Source organism: Ips typographus, linkage group LG4 (assembly GCF_016097725.1).
Source record: "Ips typographus isolate SLU linkage group LG4, UJ_Ityp_2.0, whole genome shotgun sequence".
Classification (NCBI taxonomy): domain Eukaryota; kingdom Metazoa; phylum Arthropoda; class Insecta; order Coleoptera; family Curculionidae; genus Ips; species Ips typographus.
The window spans coordinates 7732784-7748470 of record NC_138425.1 but is presented as its reverse complement, the minus strand read 5'-3'; the positions used below and the strand labels follow the sequence as shown (position 1 = coordinate 7748470).

The following is a 15687-nucleotide window of genomic DNA, read 5'->3' as shown; positions in this document are numbered from 1 at the left end:
TGGTTAAATTTAAGTAGATTATTTCACGGGAACTATGAACTCTGCTATTGGATGTTATAATATCCACCTGTTATTTTGAAAACTGACATGACGTTTACGACGTTGACGTACCAAGTGCGGTTAGGTTGATTTTGGTATTTGTAGGGTTAGGTTCAATATTAGAGCTATACCGGTTCAATAACGTTTGATAGAGAAGGATACCCCACAAAACTCTATTCTATCTCATAGAGGCTTTTAGTTTTTCCATATTATTTTTTTTTGAACTTAAAGTGAGTTAAACATAAAAAATACGTGTATTACTTTTTTGGTTGCTCTTCTTAAATATGAAATAGATTGCTTCTCTGTTTTCGAGATATTTATCACTTCACTCAACTTTCACAATGCATGAGTTCTGCCTGAAAAGTTGTACTGTATTTATTAGTCACAGTTATATTTATTTAGACGTTGCCAATAGACATTGATCAGAAAATCGATTTGGCCATCCATAAAAACTAGGCCATTACAATAATAAAGTTAGTCCCGGGCATAAAACCTGACGACCAAATAGCCGATACCAAAAACGACCGGGACTTGTCAGAGAGATCAAACGGTGAACGAGTTAGTAACAGCTGTAAGTAATTATCTGCGCGAGTAAATTAAATTAGGAATTATTTACAATCCATAAAGAACAATGAGGCCGAATCTAAAACGTCTGTTGGAAAAAGATCAGCGCCAGCTACCGAGTTATTTACGCTCGAAGTTGTGCCGCTTCTGAACGTCTCGCTACAAATAAATCACGAATAAATAACGACCAACAAACAACCGCTTATATTTATTAGTCGTAAAAGTTTGGCAGTAAATAGAAGCATGCGTTCAAATTATGTTAACTTTCAATTGTTCACTTTTTTCAGCGCTATCAACTAATTCTAGACCGTGACAACTAGTCTACTGAACCACTAATTAATTATTTTTTATTTCAACTTTAAATCAGATTAAATGCTGTATGGCAATACTTAAAATTAGGTGAGTCAAAATTTCATTGTCATCTACTAATTTGCAAAAAAATATAAAACAGCTCTTTGAAATAATATTCCCACTTATTAAGATACATTTTTTCCTTTTCCACTCATTTCAGCATAATTACCTACATCATACACATTACTTACAGATCCCTGTACATACATTGTGGAAAACTTACAAAACATGATTCAGAATAAAATCATTCACATACTCCTACACTAAAAACGATCTCAACGCAATTCCGTTTTTATCACAGACTCATCAAGAAAACGAAATGAAAGAAGTAAATTGTGAGTCCAGTCTAGCAAATTAATAATTTAATTTGAGCGTTCAGGTCCTGACAAGCCCCACGCGAAATATCTTATTAAACTAATACCGACCGAAAGAGAAGGGACTGCTTAATCGAAACTAGACTTGTCTAATGAAGTTAGCGGGTCTGCCCCGTCACTTTATTTTCTTTTCACTCGTTCAGCAAAGCGAGCTGATGATCGCGGCAATCAGCACACCTCGGAAGTTAGCCGTAGAAAAAGGGCCCGGGGTGGTCTTTGATGCAATCCGTTTGCGACGACGCCCATTAAGTTTTTCCAGATTTTCAACGGACCTCCGACGTTCCAGACGTGATGTGTTTTTATTTAAGCTGTTTCTGCCATAGGATTTTTAATTTTGAAAACGTATCTGTTCATCGAGGTGTTCATATCCAAAAAGAAATGATGAATCTGTCTAGTACTCTGAAGTATGATAATTATTTTTTTTTATTATACAACTCTGAAAACTATCTATTCCTAATTGTTTTTGCATTTTTTTAAAGAAAAGAGAGTCCATCGGAATTGAGATCAAAAAGTAATAAAAATTTCAACTAAATTTGTTAAAAGTACACTTTTTCATAAGTACATCTGTAAAGTCAGTAAAGTGTTGACTTTTTGTCAACAATTAATTTGAAAAATGCAACCACTTATAGGAAGGAAGTGGAAAAAACCAACTAAATTGGGAATCCCTGGCAGAACTTGAGTGAAACCACTTATAAAAACTAATGTCGGTAAAACTAGTGACTTATCAACGTCAGAAGATAACGGTATAATTTCCATGTTGACTTTGCTATTTTACTGATAATATGAATAAATTGGTTCTATTGTGCGATATGTGCTTCCAAGCTACATTTTCAATTAACAAAAAAAATAAATACTACTGTGATATTGAACAAGCTTCAACAATGGTGGTCGTTTAAAAGCCGAGACAAAGTTGGCAAGAGGGCACAACTGCTAAACACAAACAAGCATACATCATAAAAGTGGCATCTACGCAATTGCTTCGAGCCATAAATCTGTCAGGCGTATTGGTTGACATGACCGTATGGCCCATGATTCACGATGACAAATGCGGCGCGCCCATACCTGACAGTTGACAGACGGGCACTGCTTCCTGAACCTCTCTTCTTTGGCGACGTGTCTATTGTTAATATCGGTAACTTGCATAATAATGTCGTGTTTACGAAGCGAAACGTCGCCAATGTCCGAATCCGATTCCGTTTAATTGATTCGAACAATCCCGATGATGAGTGACGCTCTTACAGGATATTTGATAATGTGTGAAGGGTTAAATGCTTCTGCGTCAATAACAATAAAGGCTAATCTGTGTTTACGTCAGTGTTTCTTCACTTTTGATTTGTTCAGTTAACTATTGCGACAAAGTTGTAAAGTGATCTTAAAAAGGTAAATAATCATTTCCATAATCAAAAATGACTCACCAAAATCTAGTCGGTTTGAAGCTAGAAAAGGAGAAGAATAATTAATTACATTTGTGTTGAACTGGTTTAGATAACTGGGAACAATTCAGAATAACCATACATACCTAAAAGAGTATTAACTTTTAGTTACTAAAATATAAAGAAATGTTTAATTTAGTTGACCCTTCAAAGTTTCAGAAAATAACTACTACTTGAAAATGTTATTGAAATTAAACCACGGCAAATATTGTTGTAAACGACAAAAGATATTCTAGCATAGCGCAAGAGGTACAACAAACAAATTACAATAAGTTAAACTAAACTTTCCTACTTTTTTAAACCAATTACAAAATTAGGTTGTATCAATCTTTTCGGTAAGTAATTTATCATTATTAATCAATATTTATCAACAGCACTCTTGCGTAAGAAAGAGGTGAAACTCACGTAACTCTATACCAAACTTCCTAATTTATTAACACTCTTCTCAGCTTTCCGCAAGTGGTGCCGGCAAACCATTTTGGTGAAATTAAAGTCAGTCAATCTGTAAATTTGATCCGAACGGAAGAATTTTGCGTACAATGTATGGAATTGGGTTAATTTCATACGATCAAAACCGCGGTCGAACATTTTTTAAACATGGTCTGTGCATTCTCACCTTACCAGTTATCAATCATCCTGACAAGGACAATTTATTTTCAACGTCTATTGTTGTCATTTTAAATCATCGCCGCATGGAAAATAATTAGCCATCAAACTGTGTTGTAATACGCGGTTTTGCTGGTTTCGTAGAATTACATAGGACATTGTGTGCTTTTATAATAAATGCAGTTCAACAAAATTACAAGAGTCAGTTTCGCTAATACGGTCACTGCCCCAGTATTTCACCGATTTTAAGTAAAGTACCAAAAAGTAACATTTTTATAATTTAGCGCCTATTCTTTCTTCAGTTCTACGGGGTGTATTGAAAATATTGCCAAAGCTCTTCATTATGCAGTTGAAAATCCTTTTGTGAGTCCATCCATGTTAGTCTAAACATATTTTTGATATTATTTTGTTTAAAAATATTGATTGAAGACCAGAAATTTAAAGAGTCTATTAATATCCATATAAATAATTAGAGAACTGTGTTATTTTTCACTTCTTCAATGAGCATTTACTAGTAAACCAAAGATGGACACATCATGGTCAACTATTGAAAGAAACTACAAGTTTGCATGGATATAATATTTGTTAATGAAAAAACTAGAATGTACTATGTTTGAAATAGCTAATCATCTTACTAGCACATTTTTTCATCTAATAGTTAATGTTTTTCATGTAAATTTACAGATCGAAATGCTAAGATACATACATACTGGTCAATTAATGGTACAGTGACCCTACTTAGTTTGATTGCTGGATAAATTGGTACTTCTAATAATTGAAAGCGTTAGAAGCAAAAAAGTTCAGGTGTCCTATTGATCCTTGAAATAACACACAAAAAAACTAAAAGAAGATATCAATAAATAAATATTCGGTTAAAATAAGCGAAAATGTCATTTAATAAACCACATTTGCTTTTAGCTGATTTAATTGGTTTTTATGTATTTATTGTGTTAATTGTGAAAAGCAACGAATGCTGAAAACTGCTACTAAAATGAAGAACAAAGGAGATTTGTGAAAACACTAAACGCTGAAGCGAAAAACCGACAAGAAAGAAGTTAATAAAGTAATATAAAAACAAATACAAAAGATAATTGTATTGCTTATTTCTGTTAACTACTAGTTGTAGTTAAACAAAAAGAGCGTAATTTTTGTTTCCTGTTTAACAAATCTTTTTGAGATCACCAGTAATCTCTACAGTGTCAGACATTTGGTTCATGCATTTCGTATTTTCCGACCTAGACTGTCATGTACAGAAATCTACTTCGATTGCCGAACACCCCATAAGAAAAACCAATAAAAACCATTAGATCCTCGTAAAGTCGCACCGTAAAATTTAACGGACTAGAGTGAAGAAGAATAAATCGTAGGTTTTCGTTAGTATGCAATCTACGTTCGTTGATTATTGCCTCGCCCTTACATGTGGAAAGCGTTGCGGTTCAGGGAGAGATATGTTAGAAATAATTCTCGAAAAATATACGATCGCTTCCTGGATTGTGGTAATTATTAGTTCGTCGATTGAAGGACGGTCAGATAAGCCGAAGAAAGAGTGTATGAGCGGCCGTTACAAGCTGAACTGTCCTAGACGCCAGTATATCTTCCCGGCGAACAGAATGACGAATGGATAGTTGGTTTAATTAATGCAGAAATTTGCAGAAACGCTCAAAATTCACTAATTAATGGCGACGTAAATTAGAACAACAAATAAATCAGCAGTAAAGTTGCAGTAGCGTGTGTGTCAGCAACGATGCTGACCGCAGTGGCCGGTAGCAGTACAATAAAACGGGCAACGGTCCTTCTGCATGGTCTCTCCTTTAATTTAGTAACGTTCGTTAACGTGAGTCGAATTAATTTCGGCTCGAGCTTTCGCGCTACAGCCGATGCTGATTATGTATTTGCTACATGTCTTTGAAATTTATTGGCTTACGAACTTTCCACAATTCAGCAGATTTCTACTTGTCCAGGGTTTCATTTTAAATTTGCCAACAGACCACCCTTCCAGTTACCAGAACCTGTCACTAAATCCCATCATTACTTGACAATACGACAAGACTTTATGCTCGACCTAAACCGTGTAACCTAAAAATATTTTTAAAAGCTCTCAGCAATTAAACATGTCTAGCCACTCAGGGCTCTATTAATAAAACAGCTTGTAGCGATCTTTGCCATGCATCAAACACAGCTCGCATAAATCGTCTTGTTCTGTGACAACTGTTAAAATTGCTCGTTAAAATTTTACAAGCCAAAGGCGTAGAAGAGGGGAGCACGTACTAATAATAATACATTCGCGACTGGGTTACTGGGATCTTGTGGCATATTAAAATCAGCATTGAAATATTGACCGATAAGCAGAGAAAAAATAAATCAAACTCAATAATTTTGCATACAGAATACTTAAATTTCAGTATCAAGTATTTTGTCTCTATCCTAAAAAGGTTCATATCACATTATTTTAGTTGTCTGATGTAGTTTTATATAGGAGTAGTACCATTAACAGCATTTTATAGCATGTGAGGCTGAATCAAAATTTTGACTAAACTGAAATATTGCTACAGATAAAGGCATTTCCTCTTCAATGAAAAATGAATCCCAAAACCCTTAACTGTGTTTTTTAGGATAAGAAAATTTCAAATTATGATTGTGCTGGTCTAGAAAAACTATGTACCTTCTGTAATAATTATAGCCTACACAACCTACTCTAACGGCGAATAAAACAAATAAAAAATTGAGTAAATAATTGCAGTTAAAATAACAATAACCTTGTTCTAAATTGTCATATCTCATCTGCCCTTTTTATTCAAAATGCTATCTAAACTTTGTGCCACGATGACATAAAGTGACCTGATAATGTCATTGTTTTTTGATTAATGAAGTTATTAGTATGCGTTAAGTAACATCTTAAATGACATGTTTATATTTTTTGATTAATGACTTATTTTGTAAATTTTTTTTTATTGAAATATGTGTATAAGTACCTTCTGAACAGGTTTTAAAAAGATAAAGGATACAATTATTAAATATCATCATAGTTTAACTTAAATTGGTTTTATCCTATACACATAAATTTTATCAGGTTCTATAGTGGACAGAAATTGGTAATTCTTCTTTTGGTATCAATGATAATTGAAGTGGTACAGCATTTTTTAAAACAAAAATGTTTTCATTATAATGGAGAAGAATAATTTGCTTTCTAACTGTTCAAACCTGTTATTTTTCAGCTTTAACTTCAGATTTTTCGAATTAAGTTCTTAGCTGATGTTTAACACTGATATTTTTATGTTAAATCACATCATACTTTAATTTTCCAGTCATTTACCACATCTAGATCACCTTTTTTTTAAATAATGAATTGTGCTTGCAAAACTGCAAAATCATATTTACATTCTTTGCACAAACTGCAATAAAATATGATATTTTTAGCTTCTAACAGAAGTAAATATGTCAGATTAAGGCAGCGTACTAATCGCTTAGTCTTGCTATATTGGATTGTAACTCTCTAGTGTCTTTTGTGTGGCATTCTCCGTGCAATCGTGCATTATTTTTAGCTTTCGAAAGTACACAACAACTAATTTAATATGTCACTATTAAACCTACATAGTTGAGATTGTCTCAAATAACTCACTCAAACTGGAATCAGCGAAAGGATGATCGGCTTACCTGAAACAAAAAGCACACGTTATTAAAATGGTTTTTTCCACTGATTTGAAGAGTTTTAGTGAGTTCAGTGTTTTCACATCTACGGATAACTGCTAATACGAAGCAACAGCGACGTGATAAAGATCTAGTCAGCCTTCAGGCTTTGTGTTAATCTAATTGGCAATCATTAATAATAATGGTTTAGATTGACCTATGTTAAGGAACATAAACAATGCTTTTACTGGTTTTTGTTGAGAAAATTACCAGCACAAGGTTTTCTTTTAGATATTTGTCTTTAGTTGATGGATTTTAACTTTCTAAAGGTCAGTTTTTTTACAGGATTGAAAAACGAAAGCAAATTTTGAAACATTATAAAATTAGTTGTTATTAGAAAGCTTCATTGAAAAGTAAAGGTCAGTTATCCTTTTATGTATTATACGTTTATGGAGCGTAGTGTTATGGTAATTATAGAGATTTCAACAAGTTTCTCAATACAGTAGTAAATAGCTAACATTACTGTTTTTATAACTATTTCAAGGAGTTTTTCATAAGACCTTCTGATTGACTAATTTTCTAAAACTGAACTACCTTACATGTAATAGTTAGCACACGTCTGACTGCAAAAACTGTGACCGAACATCCCTACATTCGTTTCTTGAGTGCAAAAAAGAAATTCTGCCCGTCCTCTCTACCGATGGCCTGACAAGATTTAAACAGCTTCCAGCATTCAGGAAATTCTTTCGCAGATAATCAAGCGACAAGTCCGATTTTCGTACAGTTAATTTTGGAGTCAGACCCCGTCTGACTGACGGACAGTTTTATTATTGCCCAGAAAGAGCGGAAAGAAGAAGAAAAGTATGTGCTAATGGAACGCAATATGTCAGGGCAAAGTTAGGCACAGGGCGAAAAACGAAGGGGATGGATATTCGTGGCCTTTGATTTGAAACGGTTGAGGTTTGAGAAATGCGTAGCCGATATTTGAATGCTGGTTAGTGACTGTAGACAAAGCGATAACTGTTCCTTATCGGCTTCCTAAAAATGTTTTATCTGTCTGTGAGTTATTACCGAAAGCACATCAATCAATCTTCCTTACGACACTGCTGAATATAAATAAATAAATGTTTGCAGCAAATAGATTTGGTGTAATTTATGGCACTTGGTAGCCCATAATACTTTCGTGTCACTTAAACGGGTTTGATATATTTCATCTATGTGGTAAAAGCACAAACAACTGAAAATACTCATGTTTGTTAAAGATGAAAGGTTATAAATCTTCTGCATTTCCCCGTTCAACGTACGCCATGACTTTTCAGGGTTTCCTTATCTCTGGGTGCTGATAAATCCTCAGATGTAGGTACTAATAATTTGAATACGAACCAGGAACCACAAAGAAGTTGTAAATAAACGCAAACGTCCTCCGAATTAATTCTACCACCAGCAACATTAGAGGCGCCCACGTGCTCGAAATACAATTAGCACATGACTTATGGTCGTCATTATCTTAAAGCACACCTCTCCACTTACGCTTACTTGTCCATCGCGTTTTATGACTTTAAAAAATTACTCATTCGGATTGAGATTGATGGCTCCTAGGAGCTTTCAAGCTGATCATTTGTCTTTCTTCTGTACAATATAATGCAAGACTTGCCCTTCGATTTCTTCTACAGATAAAGTCGTGCTTCTTGTATTAAGTTTCTCTCTAATCTAGCATAAGTCACCTTTAGCACCATTCACTATTTCAGTCTAAAGTGTAAGAAATAAAAGCGGAAAGACGAAGGAGAATTCCATACACACAACAGGAAAATTAAATATTTCTCGGAGCGGTTTTCCAGCTTCCAGAATCAATGCCACGCTTCGTCATTGATTTCTAGACGGACAGCAGGATGGGTCAGAGGCAGGAGGGGGGAAATGTCACTCGGACAACGACGCTGTCACTCTCCGAAACATCTATGCCGCTCCGTCTGCGACGACTTACCTTTAAAATCGATAAGCGTAGCTGCATTTGTTTCGTCTCATTTTTAGCCAACTATTCCGAAATTTAGGTAGCTCGACAATCCAGGGACGTAGCAATTTAACCTTAACCACAAATGTTGCCAGATTGTAATTGCCGAACATAATCAACTATACAAGACAAAACATTTCTGACAAAATTATAAGATTGTTAGTTATTTACGACAGTTTCTAGTTCATCGATCAGTAAGCAGGTCGCAGAACGCTGTCACCTGGATATTAGGTTGATTGATTGCCAGGTATCAATCAATCGTTATTGATGAAATTCCATGAAAAGTGACTGGCAGCCAGGGCACAGCATTTCGAAACTAATAATATGTACATACATTTACAAAAATTGTCCATCAATCATTGTGACAATGCCAAATGAAAATAATGTTTGCTCCAAAAATAGGCTTTTTTGATGGATGTATAATTTATGGTGGGTAGGAGTAGCTTACCTGTCTTGCCTGCCACGATATAATTTTTGTTTGTATGTCTGTTGATAAGACGAAATTGGGCCGTGCACAATACTTTGGAATTTGACAGAAAAAGAGGAGTGATCTTAAAAACTACTAATCACTGATAAAATTTGTTTTCAGTGTTAATAATAAGGTGTAATTAATAAAATATTAAGAGGAAAACACACTTAACAAATTAATTTTTACGTTATTTGTTTGTTTTATTCTCAGATTTTTCACGGTTACATGAGACGTTTATTAACAAGTTTGGGTTATATCTCTATTTTTTGTCAAACATAATCTTATGTGTATACCTCTTCTAGACTGAAGTGATTACTTATGATTTAATCCAGCACATGTTTGCTCGAAAGTTTGAAATAAAACGTCATATACGTTCTGAACCTAATCTAACCTAACCTACAGTTTCTGAAATAACATATTATTGCTTATACGCCGCGGTAGTCTGTGATAAATTTGAAATTATAAAACTTTTGCAAAGTTTAAGAAATTTTTAACACAAAGCTCCTCCAAATTTAAAAACCAAAAATTACCGACCATTAAGCCTCCAGTTTCCTCGAGCAAACCGTGTTTAAAATATTTACAAAAAGGTATCAGATTATTCACTGGGACTGACCAAACTACCCTAACTGAAAACAAGTAAAAATCTAGTTGTGATCAAAAATTAAATATTGAGCAGCTCTGGCATTATCTCCACTCATATAAAATTGTTAGTTAATTGTAGTAGTGTATTTTACCTGTTAGCTGCATTTTACCTACAGATTATACGTATACAAGGTTGGTCAAAAAAACAAATTAACATTTTCTTAATAGCCAATACATAATTCGAAAAATTGTTTTGAAAAATATGCAGAATTTTAAGTTCACTTTCAGGTTAGGACTATTTTGATAGTAATTTTTGGATTCAACCTTTTAAACTACGTCAAATCGTCTTCTAATTATATACAGGCAATCCCAAAAGGAGTGTTGGTCAATCCTCAATTTATCGTTCTGTACAAACAAAGTCAACCAAAGAAGAAAAATAGAAATGAGCAAATTTTACCAACATGATGAGTTTACTGAGACTTTTAGTTGGGTTCCTTATGAAGTACTAACTACCATATTGGCACCACCTCGAGTACCACATTTACAAAACTATACTTCTTTTCGACTAATTCTAAACCTGATTCAGGTATCACATTGGCTCTAGATGGTACCGTTTTTTAACGGATTTTTTCTAGTTTTGCAAATAAAGACGGATTTCTTAATCACAAAAGGAACAAAATAGCCATATTGTGCGACTATAAAGTTATACAATGACTAAATTCTAACCGTACCTGCTCATTGTTACTGTTACATAACGTCAAACTTTTCTTAACTGGTTACTTAAATAGGCTATTTTATAATATGTGTACAACCCTAATGAACCCTTTTAAACTTGTGTACTACTAATATAATTTAAAGTTTTTAATAATGAGTCTCAATTGATAAATTGTTTTACATTTTGCTGATCTTCTGTTTTGGTGTCCAGTGGAATTTGAAAGCATGTTCTTCTCTAAAAATACCCAGAGAACACTAGAAAATATAATATTATATTTTTTTTTTTTTGAACATCAAAAAATATAATCTTGATACATTGTGTCAAACTTTATAAAAATATGTGCAGCAGTATCACTAAAAGAAATGTCTTCTTTCTAACACTCTTTACTTAAGACTTCACATTAGCGACTAGTTGTAGAAGAATCAGATTTTACCATCAAACCCACGTTTCCTAAAGAAATATAACTTTTTCAATGGTGTCAAAATTCCAAATAAGCAAAAATTCAGCAAGAATGGTCGTAATTATACGGCTTCTGGTTTTTCAGAGGTGAAAAATAGGACTCTCGCCGTGAGATTGCGTGACTGCCGTTTTTGATTGCCAGTTATCAATCTCCCGGACATTATTAATACTCTGCCAATGAAAGGTGAATGGCAGGAGGTAAATGATAGTCCCATCTGTTAGCGGGAAATAATAAACCGAAGCTGAGTGAGTCGAGAAAAAGCAACTGAGTATAATGATCTCAATTATCATTTATGTTCATTGCCCCCCCGTATAAATCGAGAGGGTCATTGATGGATCGAAGGGCAAATATTTCTGCTTGACTCAAAATTACAGTTGTACAAACTGAAAAGCAATAAAATATTTCCCTGTATGTTGTAAAATTAATCCGGACCTGGATGTTATGACCGCATTTGTCAAGTGTTTGATATTAAATCTCCAGATAGGGTCATGTGTCTTTTACAAAAGCTGTTCTAAATCTTCGGTAGTGTAATTTAGTACCTGGCATAAATCAGCCGGCAGACTGTCTTGATTAATGATTTTATAACGTTTTTTTCATGCAGTCATCTTTATGTGGATTCGATTTTTTTTTTGGCCCCTGCAATGCTTTTTAAGCACGTGTTTATCTTAAAGCTTGCAAGACTAGTAAAAGAATGAAAAATAAATTTAATAAAGAAATGGGAGCGCAACAGCCACCCCCCTGCAAATACAATTAACCCTGCTAGTGCAAATTATCCTGCCTCCCTCTATCGAGTTAACCCTGTATCAGAGTCTCTGGGGCCCCTTCGACACATCAAACAGCGGGAAAGGTTAACAATTGGCTTGGGGTTGATTTTGTTGGAACAATGCGACTGGAACCGGATAAAAAGAGAACGAAGAAAGTGCAAATCTGCTACGTTGTCCAACGCTTTGGTTTCTCTTGAGACTGTGCAAACTGATTGCGGTTTGAACGCTGACACTATTAAGCACTAAGTTAAATTGTTTCCTAGAAAATTTTTGCTAACTTGTATAATTGTTGTTAAGGAAATAAAACCATTTGTGGCAACATTGCAACAGGAAATCTTCGTAGCAAAAGCGAGAAAATCGGAAACGGGAATCTTTTTATAAAGGAGATGCAGCATTGTGGCGGCGCGTGCGGCCTTTTTGACACCGAGTCATTTGTCCGACCGCCAAGGGATTCCACCAGTGTATAAAAATGAAGGTTAAATAAGTTCGAATAATCCCTTTTGCCTTTAGTCTTGTATGTTTTGACGGTCGTTTAGTTAAGGGTCGTGATTTTAATACTGTTGGTCTACCACAATACTAATCCACCTTGGTTTTGCGTTTGATTGGAGAATGAGGAGGGTCTTCGATGATTTTTTTTTTATTTCTTATTTAAGAAAAACATTCAAAAAAATAAGACACGTATTTTCTTATTTTTGAAAATACTCAATTTGTCCGAAACAATGTATTATTCAAAAAGCCCGTTAGTATGACGTAGTAAGACTTTTGAGTATTTTTGTCATTTTGTTATAATACTATTTTTAATTGTCTTGTTAGGTAGGAGGTTTTTTTTTCAAAACTTCCTTGGCTATAAAGGTTGGGATATCTGCACACCTTACAATTTGACAGGTACAAAGTTATTATTGCCCGTAGAAAAAAATGTTAATAAGAACCATATTGTGTTTTGCAAAGAGAAAAAGAAGTCTATGTTCACACAGTGGAGGTGCAACTACAATAACAGATAAAAGAACACAGTCTTCTCCACAAGTTTCTGATCTACCTTACTAATCTTACCTAACCTAACCTGTGAAGAAAACGTGTGTGTGTGTATTTTTTACGCGTTCTTGTATATTGTGTTTTGTTAAAGCTACATTTTTCAATATGAACTATTCTACTGTGTGGCCTTTCGTACTGAACCTATACAGGTTGCTCCATCCTCCAACATTATAAAAATCTAGCTACTAAAAAAGAAGTGTAACCTATCCTTGGTTGTAGAAATTTCTGGTGGTCATTACAAAAATAGGATCATCGAAACTAAAACATGCATACTGAAATTTCTTTGGTGGAAAATAACACAGTGAGCTGAACGATTTTAGACCGATTAGCGACCGAAAAAAGCTCCATAATTAATGAGCATGCCACCTTTCGAAAAGCAACACGTCGGCCACACAGAATTCCACTTTAATAAGATATAAAAACAGAGAGGAGAAGAGAAGTTCATCCATCTAATCCTTCTTGACACGAGTCGTCCGATGGCGTCTAGTCGAGTTTATCTGCTTTCGATAAAAGGGTGACATCTGACGTCCATCAAGTCCAATTAATCGGTTCTTGCACGTCGGGAAAAAAGTGTCGATGCCTTTAAAAAAACGCTAATCTGACCTGTCAATCTTTCCTCACATTATAGCAGCGACTCAGGTAGAAAAGACTCTGTCTGCGTTTTAATTACTCCTTCCTGGGATCAAAACAATTTTAATGATGTCAGATGTCAGATTGCCGGTTGTTGTCCTTCCTAACGACAACCGTTGTCTAGTCCGAGGATTTATTATTATTAAGGAAACCTCAATTGATGCGACAAAGTTGTCTCCGGCTTCATATTATCTGTGGCCAATATATCAAGTTGAATCAGGTAACAAACAATTCCCGAAAAATCAAATAGGCAGCATCGAGCTACATTTGCTAACCCTAATTGCACCTGCAACACTAAATCATTTAGAATTCGAGACAGCTGTTTGAAGAAGGGATTAATAAAAGTTGATTATTTAATTTCATACCTCTAATTAGACACGAGGTTTAAGCTGTTTTTTCGGGTTCTAAATCACCAACCATTCTTTAATGCTTGCCGAAATCAACAATGATTTATTGAGTATCCAGATGGTTGAGATAGGCTTAGATCTGGCGGTAGTGTAATAGTATTGAAAGAACGAGGGCATGTATTATCGAAAAATAAATATTTAATCTAAACTGTAAAGGGAAAGACCAAGTCACTTTAAAACTTCTACAGTTTAAACGCCGACTACTATTAACCAACTTTAAATATTTGCTGCCTGAATTGTCATTTGCAATAAATCTCGCAGTGATTTGATAAAAGCTCTGGTGCTGCGTGGCAAATTACTTAAGTTTAATTAGGTTTAAAAAATTCAGATTGGCTTTTCATTCGAAGTTGGCAAGAAAAACCTAATCCATAAGCCAATACAAAACTATTTAGTGACTAAAAAAAAAATAAGGAACTTACGAAAGAATTCGTTTTCGCGTTGGGAAAACAGACATCTGACAAGAAAATCTTTTTAAAATTCCAAAGTAGGTCTCCTGTCCGTTTTGCAACGGACGATTTGGAAACATTGCATATGCGATGAGTTTTGCTAAAAGTCCAATACGCGTCTGGATTTTGTCACGGGAAAATTTTATTACCAACAAATTGACATTTTTTTTAAATGTCCATTAATTTCTAGAGTTAGCCAAGTGTGTCTGACTGTCTTGGTGTAATTGTCCTGTTATTGCACTAACTGTTTTCATTATCACAATATTAATGCATCAGTAATAGTTGAACGTTATCAGTACCTACTTAAAATATGATAAATTGAACGACGGTTCAATACGTCAATGTCAAAACTACTGGTATCGATCTAGTTTTTGTTAAATGCAAATAGAGTATTTTTACTTGTTTCAGCTAGCGTTTAACGCTAATCAATATTCATAGACTTTTTTAATACAGGTGAATATTCAATGAAAAGGTATGGTAATTAAACCTACAATGATGATGGTATTTACGGTCAACGTGTAAGATACGGGTGTTTACTATTAATTAGGCTAGGTTACGCAAAAATATTTAATTCTAATGTTTCCCGCAGAACAAGTACAATGTAAGTTTCGTGTTTGTATTTTTGAAATAATCAATTATCGTGCATGGTCACTCCCCTTCATTGTCTTTTTAGATTGTTGTACTGGGCGCGTATAGGTAGATTTATTACAATGGAGAACAAATGCAGCCTCACAACTTCCTTATTCGTGAATTTATTTGCACCTGGTGTTTAATGATGAAGAGCCAACACTTTTCAGGCAAATACTTTTTATTAAAATCAGTCAATTTCATTTTAAAATAAATTAGTTAAAAACATTGTAGAATGCATCATCATATCATCATATGCATTTTTCTTAATAATTTTACTTTTAATAATATACTATTAATTTTTTGAATTTAGGTGTTTTTAATAGAACTCCATCAGTCAATCAGTGAATGTGATACACATCATTCTGAAGATTCCACACTGTTTCAGTCCCATTTTTGACAAAGTTAGCTAATTTTTGTCAAAATCAATGACTTTTTGATCTTGAATGTACGCTATCTTTATTTTTTTCATTATTATATCAAAAAACTCTCTTATATCCAGATGATAATTATGCATATAGTATCCTGAAAAGGTTTAGAATGAAGAAAAGAA

At 34.2% G+C, this 15687-nt stretch overlaps 1 protein-coding gene across 5 annotated transcripts in view; it reads right to left on the bottom strand.

The window, feature by feature from the left end:
• tio (zinc finger domain-containing protein tiptop) overlaps nt 1-15687 on the bottom strand; it is a 102984-nt gene that overhangs the window by 17714 nt on the left and 69583 nt on the right. For 2 of the 5 annotated variants that reach the window (XM_081978963.1, XM_081978962.1), the window contains exon 2: nt 2744-2764. The exons of the other annotated variants lie outside the window; for them this stretch is intronic. In XM_081978963.1, the coding sequence (XP_081835089.1) occupies nt 2744-2764 (21 nt within the window). The remainder of the gene's footprint in view (nt 1-2743; nt 2765-15687) is intronic. 5 annotated transcript variants of the gene reach the window in all.